Raw genomic sequence first — 15,214 nt, 5'->3', positions numbered from 1 at the left:
GCGGGGTCTACAGCCCGAGGGGATGCCGCCTGCAGGGGCCCCGCCTGGGGCTGGGGCTGGGGCTGCAGGGCTGCAGCGCCCAGGCCGACCTGGTCGCCTTGGAGCTCGCTGCGGTGGCTGAAGCTGCTGGAGCGCGTGCGGGGCAGGGGCGGCCCCCTGCCCTGCCTGCGCAGCTGCATCTCCGTCCGGCACCCGCTAGCCAGGCGGCTCAGCACCCGGGCCTGGCCTAGGTTGGGCGCCACGCACTTGATGTCCGCGTCCTCCATGGTGGCCAGGACGGCTGGGGAGTCGAAGCCTTGCTGAAGCAGGGCCACCAGCGTGGCCTCTGACACGCCTTCCGCCCGCAGGAGGGCCAGGAACTCCGGCATCACGCTCCTCTTGCTGCCCCCGGGCCCCTGGAAGGCGGACGGATCGGATTCGCACCTCTCATAAGCCATCCTGGGGTGGACGCCTTCCCGGGCTGGCCCGTAGCCTCGGGGTGGGGCGCTGGGGGCGGTCCCCACGCCGATCCCGGAGGCAGCTGCCGCTCCCGGGTCCACAACCAGGCATGTGGGGGCCGCCTGCCTGGAGGCGGCGGAATCCACCGGCCTCTCGCTTGCATTGTTGTAGACCTGGCCGGTGGGGTAGGCGGGCGCCTCTGCCCCGTACCTGCTGTCCGCTGGCTCCCCGATGTACTGCGCGGGCGAAGGGGCCCTGCTGTGTGATCGCTGCCCCTGGGGGATCATTTTACCTCCAGGGTCCCGGTACAGGTGACCGGTGTCCTGCAGGGCAGGGGCCCGGGCTGCCACTGGCTCCCACGTCATCCTGCCGCCCGGCGCTCCATAACCGGGCAGCGGCTGGCCAGCTCCGGGGTGGCGATGGTGCAGAGGCTCCCCGGGTGCCCGGGCGGCTCCAGCAGGGTCACTGTAGTAATCCCCTGGCAGCAGGGCCCCGCGGGCCGACATCACTGCCTGTCTGCTGTCGTAAAAGGCGAAGTCGGGGACGGAGCTCTTCCTCCCAGCCGCTGTGCTGTAGAAGGCCTCCCGGTAGAGGCAGGGCTCAGCCGCCCCAGGCATGGCGACATCCCGCAGCCCAGGGTACCAAAGGCCCTCTCCGCCTCCATCCGTCAGAGAGCTTCTCCTCCCAGGAGCCTCGGCGACCTCCCAGGGGCCCTCGTACCACCCGGCTGCATCCCAGCTCTGAGATCGACCAATATTTATATGCCTGCTGGGAACCGGCATTGAAAAAGGAAAAAAAAAAAAGACTGCGGCCAGAGGCAGAAGAGGAAGGCTTTCTTTATAAATCTTCAATTACATGCATCCGAACCAGACCTGGCTGTATTCTAACCCTTCCGAGACGGTAGGAAGGACCAACTGGGGGTTTTCGATTTCAAAGTATGGCCTGAATTATTAATTCTCCGAAACCTTAGTAGACAAAACACTCACGGTAACTTTGCCTCACTCTCCAATGGTAGCACCAGAGGTCTTTTCTTTACGGCTCAGTCCCAGAAAGGAGGCTGCAGCCAGCCGGCCCGGCACCCCCGCCTCCCCGCGGCTGGAGCACTCACATGGACCTCCGCTCTCTCAGCCAGCGGATTAGGAGCTAAATAAAACCCCTAAAGCTTTTGTTCCATGTGACATCTCGTTAGACCGATGAAACCGGCTGCGGGCTCCATCCAGGCCTCCCGACCTGCGACTGGGAATTCTTCTCAACACTGAAGCCCTGGCTTATTTCCCTCGTCCTCACCAGGGCACTTTTTGGATGAGCCCACCTCCCCATCCTGAAGGTGCCCCCCCCCACCCCCGGATCAGGATTGCCTAAAAGTGACAGGAGGAAAACAGAAAAAGGTTGCTTTAATGTCGATGCAATCTTAATCCACCCTGATGAAATGTTAATCCATTGCACACGGCTAAGAACAAATTAAACGTGAACAGGCAGGCGGGATAAGAAAGAAAAAGCCTCACGCATAGTTCTAGAGCAGGAGGTGCCCGAGAGATGGGCCAGGTCTGCCTCCTGATGCTTTGCCAATATTGAAATCTGGCTCCGAGATGACTCTGGTTACAAATCAAACGAGTTATTAACATTGCTCAAGCCCAAACGGATTCTTTCCCGTATTATCACACAACACAGACCCTTTCATACCGCCTGGAAAAACCACGGCAACAGAAATACAGCCCATGTGTGTAGCCTAGAATTGAGCATTTTAAGAGGGCAACAGAGGTCAGCGACTAAACCCCAATGTTATGAAGCACAGCCGGGAGGGAGGAGGCTGCATCTGAGGCATGTTTGCTTTTAAATCTGTTTGCAAGGGACGCATTAATTTTAGCAGGCTTGGCCTGGCTCAGATCTCGTGGATCATCTCCCATATTCCCATGGATTAAGATTTTACAGAGCCCACCAGGGACATTAGGTGCAGTAACGCAGAGGACGGCAGTTATCTGCATGCAGGAAAGCCCCACAGAGGAGCATTAAAACATTTCCTCAAACGTACAAACAGGGCCCTGGGAAGCGCCACCAGACGGGACTGGGGTCCTCCAACTGTAGCTTCCAAGACACAGAATTCGCAGCGAAACCGAAAGCTGGGAATCCCACGCTTACAAGGGCTGTGTATAGTCAGAACATTTAAAAACGAGACAATATACATATTTGCAGCCATTAAACTTCAGAATGTTTCGTCTTCACCCACATGTCCCTTAACCAAAAATTCCATTAGAATCTCTAAAGAGAATTACCAGTTAAAAAAAATTTTTTTTTTTTTTTTTTAATGAGAAATACTGAAAACTTAAGAGCGAGAAGGAAAGCGAGTGCAAATCCCTGTGGAGAACCTGGAGGCACAGGGAAACACAGGGCAGCGCCCCCTCGGCCTGGTCAGTACGTATTAAACTTTGGGACAAGCTCTGTTGAAACCAACATGACTCCCCAAAGAGGGCTTGGTCCCCCAAAGCCAAAGCTCTGGGAAAAGCCTGACTGACTACAGAGGAACTGAGCCAAAAGCACTGCCTGGGGGCACAGCCCCGGGATCCCAGGCTGTGACTTAAACACCACTTCTGACCCCAAAATGCCAATAAGGCCTCAAGTTAACTGGGAAAAAGCCCTGGCAGATGGCAAAGCGACTCTGATCCTCCCCCAATCCCCTCCACCTCCTAGGATGCATGACAGTGAGGGAAAAAAAATGAAAAAGCCACACTGCAAAACGCTGGGTTTCCATCTATGAAAGCAGCCTGCTGGCGCCAATTTCTCTAATTTCTCTTCTGGCACACTCACCGTCATGGGCTCAAAGGCCTGGGCAGGGGACACAGAGACAACGGGCCTGGCCACACACAAGACAATATTTACACATCTCTCCAACAGCCCGAGGATGTGTTCACTACGAAGATACATCAAAAAGGACAGGAAAACGCTGGAGCCCCAAACTGAACGAAAACAGCACTATCTGGTTGCAGCAGGTCGTTTCCCAGCTCTGCTGGGCAGGCGAGCCCGATTTCCGCAGGTCTCTTCTTCGGAACTCCCTCCCGTCCGGAAAGGAGAGGGCAGGGAAAGATGGGGCGGTCTCATGGTGAGAAGGACCGCAAGGAGACGGGACTGTGCGAAAACCGGCCTGCTGTATCGAACAGGACACGTCCTCACCCCGGAAAGGACGCTAACCTGATGACCCTGGGCAGCCCCAGCCCACCCAAACCTGTCACCCCCTTCTCCCAATCTTGGCTCTTTTGGCCAAGAGGGGCCTTTGTGGCCTCCCGGCGGGGGTTCCGCTCCATTGCCACTGCCGCCCCTGCCACCTCCACCCTTCCATCACTGGTCAGAGAACACTGGCTGGCTGGGTGGGAAGGGCTGCAATGGCCTTGCCTGACCCTTCAGGGTAACCATAAACAGGGCATCTTTGACATCCTGTTTTCCTTCCAGGTTCCTCATTACAGGGGCCTCAACATGTGTTCAATGTCCGTACCAGGCCTTGCTCTGGCTGTCTCGCCTATCCCAAAGATGTGGGGATGGAGAAGTTGGGTACCCAGATGCACAGGAGCCAGGTCCAACTCCAAAAGCCAACGCTCTGCTTTCTGGAATTCCCTGTGTCGACCTGGGGAAACTAACAGCCCTGTGAAAACGGCAAAAGGGGAACCTCTTTAACAAACTAATCCTATTGTTTTCTTAAGGTTTCCCCAAACCCCCAATATAACATATGTTACTTATAAAAGTCAGCCACTTGAGTATCCGACAGTAATTCCTAAACAGATGACTGCTCCAGCTCCTTGAAACAGGTGCAGTGGGCCCCTGTCAGAGCCAGGGCCCCCAGCCTAGCTAACAGACCGCACCCATCAGTATTATGCCATCTCAGTGTTTGCTTTCCCTTCCTTCCTGTCATAAAGAAAAACTTAACACGAATGTGGTGTTGATGCTGCAAAACTCCACTTGTGGTGCAGACGCTCCCTTCAGAGACATAGATGAGCTGTGGAAGTCGTGCCAAATCTTTTTGCAGTGGGGTAGCTGGCGGTAACTCAGCCAACTTACAAATAACTAACTGGTCTTCGGCTGAGTCCTCTACTTCAGCAGGACGACCCAGGACCACACGTGCCCCACAGCCCTGGTTTATCAGGTGCAAAGGAGTAATGCCAGGAGCAGGTCAGCAGTGGGCAGGAGAGCTTCAGGGAGGCTTCACGCTAGGCCCCAGAATGAGGAAGCCCATTTGTTTCCATCAATTTCTGACCCATTCTGCTCGGAAGCCACCCAAACTCACGCAGCCTCAGCTCTGCAACCTGCCAAATATTATGACAGATGTTTTCCTGTGTTAGGTAAAAACACCTGTAACTGAGTTTGGACTTTTCTGAACACCCTGGCAGATTAATAAAAAACAAAACTCACTGCAGTCTTTAGAAAAGGGAGGGTTTTCCTGGAAAAAAAAAAATTAAAAAAAATCTCATGTTAACTAAATAAAGTGAGATGGGACCAATTTCTGAAAGATTACTGAGTCTTGCAGACTTCATTTGTAATCCTGCAAGAGTCTCTCACTACAGAAAACTGCATAAAGGAAAAAGCCATCTTCGGAGAAGTGAGAAGAAACAGGCAAGCCAAATCCTCTCGCAGACAAAACAAACCCAAGATAAAGCTGACCCTGTAGAATCATCTGAATGGGGACCTCAGCGTTACACGCGACATCCCAAAGCCAAGTCTTCAATTCCCTGTGCAACATAAGGCATCAGCTGAAAACTGTAGAGACCTGAAAACTGGGGCGATTTAGACAGTGCCAGAAGAGCAGGGGAAAAACTGAGGCAGACAAGCAGAGGGACGGCCAGCGAAGCCCTCCACGGAGCAGTCCTCGGACATATCTCCTACAAGCGTTTTATGCTGTCATCAACAGTGACTTGGGAAACTGCTTGAAAAGAATGGGAAGTAGAAGTACTGCTCTGGGTCTAGTCCTCACTTTTTAAAAAAAATTTGTTTATCTATTGGCTGTGTCAGTCTCAGTTGCATCATGTGGGATCTTTCACTGTGGCATGCCCGCTTCTCTAGTTGTGGTGCCGGGACTAAGTTAGGTGTCCCTCGACATGTGGGATCTTACTTGGTTCCCCGACCAGGGATCGAACCACATGCCGTACATTGCAAGGTGGATTCTTAACTACTGGGCCACCAGTGAAGTCCCTTCATGCCTTTAAAAAATAAAAAATCAAGTATATGGTGGACTTTGTGAATCTAAAGACTGGATTTGCATGAAGGTCGCTGGGTTGAGCAGTCCCCCCGACAGCTGTGCTGTTTGTGCCAAACTGGCGTCAAGGGATGCCCACTCCTTTCTCAGGAGGAGACTCTGAAGCATCGGTCACTTTGGCTGGCCTTCCTCCCTGTGCTGGGGCTTTCCATCTCCGGGGACTTCCCTGGTGGCTCAGATGGTCAATGGCAATGCCAGAGACCCAGGTTTCCATTCCTGGGTAGGGAGGATTTCCCTGGAGGAGGAAATGGCAACCCATTCCCATATTCTTGTCTGGGGAATCCCATGGACAGAGGAGCCTGGCGGGCTACAGTCCATGGGGTTGCAAAGAGTTGGACACAACTGAGTGACTTTTCCCCCCATCTCCTGGTTCTCCAGTCCTTGGGGCCAGGAGCCCAAGGCAGCTCTGAAAGCCAAGGTGGAAATCAGAAATCCCTGGAGATGCTTCCCTGCGCCTGCTGCTGGCCAGAAAGAGGCCACAGCATTGCCCTTGCCCCCTTGCCTCCCACGGGCTCTGCAGGGGTTAGTGGGTCACACTCATTTCCGGCAGTGATGGCCAAAAATAGGCCCGTGACATCCCACTTCCTACTTTTAAATGTGTACAGGCTGTGTTGGGTTGTTGCTTGTTTAACATGTTTAAAAACAGCTTTCTGTCTTTAAAAAAGTTTTTCTTTTTTTTTCTTTCTGTCTCCATAGTATCCCCTACCAAAGCAACTTACTTGGCTAATCTAAATCAGAGAGGGGGAAATAAACCCCACTTACACTAGAAAAACAACAAACAGGGTCTGGCAGGGCTTTACGACCGTCTTCGTCGAAGTGACAAAGTACAGAGTCAAAATGAGCAGAACCGACCAGACATCTCGGTCTTCCCACGATGGACACACATCCCACGATGGACGCAGCCCCAGAGGCCCCTGGTTGCAGGCTCTAGGCTCCTGCCTCCCAACCGGAGCAGGAGGCTTTCAGTCATCAGCACAACTCTCCAGAGAAAACCCAGGACCCGAGGTGGAGCCTTGCAACCAAATCAGCTGCCTGCTGAACAGCCCCAGGTCGCCTGGAACTTACAATTTAGCCATTTAAATGAAAACGGAGGCTTGGGCATGGCTCCTGACTCGATTTCTAGACTAGATGATTGTACAGCTTAATGAGAGCCGTGTTACAAAAGTTACACTTGACTCCCACAGGTTATGGGATTTAAAAGTCTGTTTTATGGCATGTTTTGGCTGTGCTGGTGAAGCAGGAAATATGAGCTGGGACCACACCTCGGATGCAGGGCCTGCGAAAAGCACGGGACAGAATCTACTCAGAAAGACCTGGCTGGATCCCTGACACAAGGTCGGTAGGTGCTCGGAGAACTCAGCCTCCTTCCTCTCCATAAAATCCTGCAGGAACAGCTCTTCCTGCAAAATCGCAGCGTCTCAGGACACTGAATCCCCCATGCATCTCGACACGGCGACCCTCACCCCGACACACTCCCGTGTTACGTCTCCTCATTGGTTTTTATCAGGAATAGGTTCACACCACCTTAGTTGATCATCCCCAAACCCTCTCCACCTGCCTGGCTCCAGCTCAAATAACCCACCTCCAACAAGCGTCCTCAATCCCCCAATGTCACACGTCCCCAGTGCAAAGAAACCTGCCAGCTCTCGAGGTGAAAACACCTCACCCACGACTGCATCCGCCTGCAATCCCCTAGAAACCGGAGACATCTCCTGGTTTCCTCATGAAGGTGACGGCGCCCTCTCCCTCCTGACGTGCCCTTCCTTCCCTTCATCACATGCTCGCTGGCTGGACACACACGTAAAAATGAACCCGAAGAACAGGACTCTGCACAAGAAACAAGACTTTGTGGCAACAGTCTTTGCTCTCCGAGCCCAGGTCCAGGCTAAAGCAAGCACAGTCCCTCACTTGCAAGGACCCAGGCACAGTGGGCACTGAGTGAAGACGGCAGAGGAAGACAGCCACTTGTAGTATCTGAGCCTGCCGGCAGGGACCCAGCTGTCCCAGCTGTGCTCACACGGGCCCTGGCTGTAAGGTAAGAGCCATAAAGAACCATAAAGAACCTTCTGCAGACAAGAAAGGACCGACTGCCAACATACGTGTTTCACTCGTTCCAGGGTACGAACAGGAAGGGGCACCCTCTAGGCCCACTGCTGTCATTTAATCGCTAACTCACATCCGACTCTTTTGCGACCCCAGCCCGTCAGGCTCCTCTGTCCATGGATGCTCCAGGCAACAATACCCGAGTGGGTTGCCATCTCCTCCTCCAGGGAATCTTCCTGACCCAGGGATTGAACCTGCCTCTCCTGTTTCCAGGCGGATTCTTTACCATCGAGTCTCCAGGGAAGCCCCCTCCAGACACATACATCTCTCCAACCAGAACGCAGGAGGCAGGCTGGTGGATGTTCCAGCCCTTCTGATGTCTGTACAAGGAGCACAGGCAGCATGGAGCCGGTGGTGAGCAGGCGCATGGCCACATCCAGAAGGCTCTCCAGGCCACTGCACAGCCCCACTGCCGCCACCCCCGAGCCAGGTTCTAGCCCAGACCTGAAGGAGCACCAGCATCTCAGAAAGCCTCTAGGGAGACCGAGAGCCCGCTTGTGCTCTAGAGCCAGGGAGTCAACCAAGGTCCAGGACGTTCATCAAATAAGTCATGGTTCGATGCAATGAGTGTAAGTCAGTTGGGACTTACTCCCAAGTATCTCTTGGGAGGAAGTCTTACTCCACCCACACGTGTCATTTGTAAAAGGAATCAGAGGGTGGGAGGCAGGCAGCAAAGCCCTGTATCTTGGGGTGCTGGCAGCAGGGTCGCCCCAGACACTGGTGATCAGGTTGAGCTGTGTGGGACATGATGCCCCCCAATCTGCGGGCCTCCAGCTCTGCAAAGCCAGGAGACCCTACTGTCCTCAGGCCTGCTCTGAACAAGGAGGCCTGGCCCAGCGTGTCGGAGCCCTGGTTCCTGCGAGGAGTTCACTGGGCCTGGAGCAGACACTCTTCCCTCAAAGGTGCCACTGACCAAGATGAAACACACCCAGGGCGAAGCAGGCTGGGAAGGCGAGGCAGGCGGCTCATGCCTAGGAGGTGTGACCCCAAATACCAGAGACAGGTGCTGCCCACCTCGGGGGGGAGCATGACCCATTGTGGTAGGGGTGAGAGGCAGAGCAGCGGCCACAAGACAATACCCAGATGCTGATAAAAAGCCACACCTGGCCATGGACTAAAGTCCCCACACCCCAAACCCCAAAATGGAAGCAGCCTTAACACGCTGCTTTTAGAAATGTGGGAAGTTTAAAAAAAATGTCTGCCAAGCCCGATGAGAGTCCACCGGCAAATCAACCAACGCAGAGAGTAGCTTGAGTCTGTATTTCATAGATGAGCGACGTCTGAGAAATGATTACAATGCTGAACCCGGCTTTCATCTGCAGTAAGTGGGGGCCTGAGTGTGGGCAGCTCTACAAACCCAATCTCTAAGTGACAGCGGGCATCCCAGGGCAGGGGCCGCTGTTCCAAACTTCTCTTTGAACCATTTATCTTGTGGACCTTTATCCTTCGCAAACTAAGTCTATGAAGCTGCAACTTGACCATTCTCCCCCTTCCTTTTCTGATCTTTTACCTCAATACCATGTTGCTTCATCCTATTCATGTATACTAGAGGTTTAAGTCATGTCTGGTTGACTATTGTATATTTACATACCTAATGTAATTATCACTGATCACATAATTACTGGAAATGTACATAATTGCCTGATCCAAACATATAATTATAATGTATAGCAACATTATGAATACCATTTAAGGTCTACATTTTGGGGCTATTTAAAGGTATTTATTAGAAATGATTGTAGACCAACATATGTGGCCAGTGTTGACGTGGCTTCTTGATAAGGTACCTCCAAGTGCTTCATAAAACAAAACAATGATTCTACTATGCCTTAAGACAGGTCAAACAAAAAGCATACAAATGGAAGATAAAGTGACTCTGGTCCGAGTCTACAGATGAGGCTTTTCCTGTGGGGAAATACAGGTCACTCCTTCTGGTCTGTGGGCCCCAAAGGGCATGAGCCAGGCAACGAGATGCTCCCAGTCCTCCCTGCTGGAGGCTCTCACCCGGCCCAGACGCCCTCACTGCTCCTGCCACCTCGAAGACCAAGCAGCTCTTAGACAGTATTTTTGCTCCTTGAACACTCTGGGATCATGAATGAGCGTCCCTGGGGGAACGGTCCACGGAGACGCGCTTTCCGAACAGCAAGCTCGTCCAATTAAGAAGAGAATGACACAGGTGAGACAGTTTTCCCCCACTTCATCCCTATAGTATTCTCTCCCTGACTTTTCTTGTGCTCCTCAGGGACAAGACTGATCTAGATAAAGATTTCCAAGATGTATAACTATGTGTTCAGCAGACACCCGATGACCTTTGTCTCCTTCTCCACATCCACCCAACCAACCCGTCCATCTTCCTCACTGCCTTTTATTCCCTGTTTTCATCCCAGAGGTGAAGCAGAAGAGTTAGTAAGTCATGTCTGACTTTTGTGACCCTGTGGACTGTAGCTCACCAGGCTCCTCTGTTGATGGAGTTCTCCAGGCAAGAATACTGGAGTGGGTTGCCATTCCCTTCTCCAGGGGATCTTCCCGACCCAGGGATCGATCCTGGGTCTCCTGCACTGCAGGCGGATTCTTTACCAATTGAGCCACCAGGGAAGCTAACTCAGAGGTAAGGAATGTTGAATTTGATTGTTTATTTAATAGGAGGTCTCTAACATTTCTTTTTGTCCTGTAGAGGAAAGGAGAAGTCTTCTCCTGAATTATGTAATGAAGGGGACTTAGCTCAGCTGATATAATCCTCAGGACCATTTTTCCACATGTATAAGACATTCAAACAAAATGAAGTAAAATGAAATATCTACTTTTCTCCAAATTACATTTTCAACAGCCACAGGAAAGGATGGTGTTTAGTGATTTATTGTACCATAACCCACAATAAGATGTTCTAACAAAAAGTCATCAGCAAGGCCATTGTGGTATATTACAGTTCTATAAACCCAGGGCCCCAGAAAGTGCTCTTCTGGGTTACTTCCGCCATAGTAAGGAATGGCAAGCTCTCTTCTCTGGCCAACAAATACTTGGGGCAAATCACACTAGCTCTGCCATGATGCCATTAGGTCCTAAAACACTCTGAATGGTGCAATTCACAAACACTATGTGTCAATTAAGCCAGCAAACTAAACAGAAAGGAAAATCCAGACCTATACACACACCAGAAAGAGAGCACCGCAGTCTGGTCAAGTCTGTTCACAGACCCTGCTCCATGCAATCGTTATACAACAGCACAGAGTGGGCATCGAGAAAGAGCAGAGAATAAATGACAAGCATCAAAACAGAAGAATAGCTTTTTGGAAAAAAAAAAAAGAAAACCTGGCTTTTAAGTCAGCTTGAAAGACTATTATTCTCTAATGGATTTTGATGGAGCCCCCAAGACGGGAGAAGGGGATGACAGAGGATGAGATGGTTGGATGGCATCACCGACTCAATGGACATGCGTCTGAGTTGGTGATGGACAGGAAGGCCTGGCGTGCTGCAGTCTGTGGGGTCGCAAAGAGTTGGACACGACTGAGAGACTGAACTGACATGAACCCGAGACTTTGGGTGGTGAGACGCAAAGCTGTACTCTGTACTTTGCTTAATCTCGAGCAGGAACATCCTCTTTGAGGTGCAAAGGTGCGGATTCTGGGTGCCTGAAGATGGACAGACTAGGTCTCAAAGCGACTGTGGCTCAGGAGGAAGAGACCCCAAGGTTCGGTGCGAAAGGTTTCAGGGAGAAATGGACTGGGCTCTGGGAGGAAGAGAGAGATGTGGGAGAAGTATGTTTGCAGGGGTGATTTGCTGCACCAGTTGGGCTCGGCTGGAGAAAAGGGGTTCACTGCGGAAGGTGGAGGGCTGGGAGGGACCCTTGAGGCCATCTGAAGGCTTGTCTGGCTTGGGATTGGCAGCAGGTTGGAGGGAAGAATTGGAAGGAATGTGTGTTCCCAGAGACGAAGTAAGAAAACAACGTTCCTACAAGCCCAGAGCAGAGGAGGGCAGCTTCACGCTTTAAATCATAAAACAATGAGAGATACTGGAAGTCCTCGGTGGTAGGTTGGGGGCAGTGGGAAGGAGAGAATCATCTGCTGGGGTTGCTGGACTTCCAAGGAGAACATTCTTGAATGGTTAGTTCGGGTTTCCAGAACGGAGCCTGGTGAGAATCCAAAGCCAGGGAGGGAGATATGTGAGACTGTCAGGAGGAAGAAATGACAGAATCCCCGGGGCTGATCAGAGGCCAAGGCCAAATGCAGAACAGCAGACGGCCTGGGTACCCGAGCTGCTCACCGACTTGCCCTGTACCTCGCCGGCAGCACCTGGGAAATGGGGACCCCCAGTCCCTGACCTTTAAAGGCGCTGCAACAGCTTATAAATGCAAGGAGCATCAAGGAAGCATCTTGAAACAGCTCTTATACTTCATGAGACACCAAATGAATGCGTGGGATCATGGATTATAAATTACACCTGGGTCACTTCACGTCAAGCATCTACCTTGACAGAGGACAGTGAAAAATTAAAACAAACCATGGCAACTGTCTCCTCGCGTGCTGCAGTCCAGGGGGTCGCAAAGAGTCACACGGAAAGACCGCACTGTCTCAGGAACACTGCTCACGAATAAAGGAGATGCTGGAATTTGTTATAAAAAAAGGGAAGGCTGGGGACTGGTGAACTATGACTGAGAAACAGGGTTTGAAGGAAACTTCAGTGGTTTTTTTGCTGCCACCGGCTGCCCTGAGCACAGAAAGGAAAGGCCACTGGCGGAGACCACATTCTGGTCTCCGATGCGGCATCCCGAGATAAGCACTGGGCTCAGGGTGCAATCAGCCAGTAGACATTCCTGATAACCAACCTTAGAAAGCCGGTCCACCGGGGCTTTCTGGAATGGGGACTAGGTACCAAAAACGAAGGACCGAAGTAAAACCTTAAACCCCCCGAACAATCAGGTGAACCGAGATGGTGAGACATTGCATAAACCTACTGGCTTGGGTTCTGCAATGATGTCAATGTTTCTGAAAGTCAAAGGCCAGGGAATTATTTTTGACTAAGGAGACCAAAGAGATATGACAACTAAATGCCACATTTATGCTCCTTGACTGATTTCTGCAGAGGCAAACGAGCCAGCGAAAACAGAGGCGTGCGGGAGCCACGACCACGCCAGCTAGGTCAGATAAGCGTGCAATGAGCCCCAGCTCCCTGGGGGTGATGGTGGTGGTGTGTTTATGTAGGAAAGGAAACTATCGTACCTGCCGCCAAAGGTACTTAAGAATAAACGGGTGCATCTGCAGCTGTCTTTCAGATAGTTCTGGAAAAGTCCATCCATCCATCCTCCATTCATTCATACTCTCTCTCACACACACACACACGCATCTCTATCTACGTACCTCGGCATATAAGGAAGCAAGCAATAACGAATGTTACCGGCTGGTGAATATAGCTGAAGGGAGTTATCAATGTCCATTGCACTGGATCCTTCTTTCTGTAGGTTTGAAAAATTATATCTAAAAATATCCCTAATTCTCCACACCTCCTTATACCCAGGGATGTGGGGGACAGTGGGTGCTCTTCAGTTCTTTTAGGTGGGAGCCATCTCAGGGCAGAGTCCCAGAGCAGAACACACCACCAGCTTGAGCCACATCTAGAAGCGATACCACGCGGACAGCTTGTGGGAGGCACATTCCCAGGCCCGAGTCAGCCGGCCAACTAGTGAGCTGGCACGTGGCTGCTGAGCCCACCCTGCCCAGGGGCTCCACGGCCCCTGAGAGAAACACTGCAGCGAAGTCACCAGTGCCCACGCCATGCCAAACCACACAGCCCGGCAGCGTGGACGCGGGCCAGCAAGGGACACTTCACGCGCAGCCCAGGCCTACTCCCTAGACTTCTCACCACTCCCTCGAGGAGAGGATGGTCCTTAACCCACATTTTAGAGTTCTGTCCCTTGTTTCCGTAAGATTTGAATTCTGTTTAATTTCCTTTCATGACCAGAACAACTCCCAGAACATTTTCAAAGATAACCAGGGACATGAACGTATCACGAGGGGCTACGCCGGGCTCCAGCTATTTGTGGTGGCAACTGTTTCCGTTTGAAGCGGAGAAAGTCCAGAAACTTCAGAAAGTAGGTTTCCTTTCACTTGCAAAATGATCCTGGGAGCACAGACCCCCCAGCTGCCCTCCTAGCACCACCTCTGCCCTGGGGCCCACTTCAGCCTACCTGAAGGGCAGGCCAGTCACCACCAAGGACACCACAGACAGGCGCCTGGGACTGCGGTGGGGGTGGGACAGCAGCCTGGCTAGGAGACCAGGTCCAGGAGCCCAGGGCCGGTCTGCACGTTCTCTGTTTAAAAACCGACAACCACGCTGGCTCTTACCTTCGCAAATTCTGTCCAATCGTTGTCGCTTGACTTTGTGCTTATCCACAAGGGCCATTCTTTATCGAACTTTGCACCTCTCTGATTCAAAAGGCAAAGCGGTCCTCTAAGAACTTAGGGGCCCTCGCAGGAGTCTGCGGGCATTACGCCACTACGCGCCCTGAAACGAGGAGAAAAGAAGCCTTACTCTCTGGACACCCTGGGGGCAAGGACAACCGGTCATTCAGGCTTGGCTGCCACTTGCGACAAGGGGACCTGCCCTGGGGGACTTGTTCTCCTCCAAGGCTGGAGACAGGGTTTGCTCCCTGTCCCTGGGACAGTCTCCTGCCTCCGAGGGAAGCGGGCGAACAAGACAAAAGGTCATCAGTTCCTGAAAGCGGTCAGCAGCACCATCTGCAGCTCTTGCTGTTGACGGCCAACGCCAATCACTGACCAGCCTGGGTCAGGATACTTCAGCCTCCAGTGCCAGAAACCAAGTGACAGCCAGTGGCGTCGCTCTGTAACCTCTGGAAGCTGCAACGGGACAGAGGCAGGGACCAACCCGGACTGCCTGGGAGCCCACCCCAGTGTCTGGAGGGACGCAGGCACCAGCTGGGGCTGCTCTCCCACTGCCATCCCCCAGGCGGTTTCCAAAACTGCCCTTTGGCCACCGCTCAGCACCTTTCAAACCCTTCCCCCACTGCCCAAGGAGGGGGCAGGAATGGATGCCCCACCTAACCAAGGCTTGCCCAATTCCACCTTCCAAAGCCTTGCTGGCTTCCAGGGGGGCCACTGCTGGGGTCTGCGGCCTGTGCCTGTCCCACTCCCGTGGTGTTTCAAGCAGGTGAGGCACAGGAGGAGGGGTCTCCCATTTGGGTTGGGGTATTTGGGCCACTCCCGAGGCATTCCACTGCCCATTTTGTGGAGAAAAGTCAGGGTTGCCTGTTTGGGGAGGCCCTGACCTTCATCCCCTGCTCAGCCAACGTGCCAGTTGAGGCCATAAATCATCATCTGCAACCTCCAAAGCCTTAGAGCTTCTGATTCATTGCTGTGGTTATCCTAACACCACCACCAACTGCCACACACACACACACACACACACACACACACACACCCC

At 52.6% G+C, this 15,214-nt stretch overlaps 1 protein-coding gene across 1 annotated transcript in view; it reads right to left on the bottom strand.

Moving 5' to 3' along the window:
* CTBP2 (C-terminal binding protein 2) overlaps window positions 1-15,214 on the bottom strand; it is a 168,837-nt gene that overhangs the window by 34,986 nt on the left and 118,637 nt on the right. The window contains exon 3 of the mRNA XM_010859571.1: window positions 14,119-14,278. Coding sequence (XP_010857873.1) covers window positions 14,119-14,176 — 58 coding nt within the window. The 5' untranslated portion in view covers window positions 14,177-14,278. The remainder of the gene's footprint in view (window positions 1-14,118; window positions 14,279-15,214) is intronic.

The sequence above is a fragment of the Bison bison genome, unplaced genomic scaffold (assembly GCF_000754665.1).
Source record: "Bison bison bison isolate TAMUID 2011002044 unplaced genomic scaffold, Bison_UMD1.0 scf7180017864456, whole genome shotgun sequence".
NCBI lineage: Eukaryota > Metazoa > Chordata > Mammalia > Artiodactyla > Bovidae > Bison > Bison bison.
Note: the sequence above shows the minus strand (reverse complement) of the source record. Positions and strands in the feature narration are given on the sequence as shown.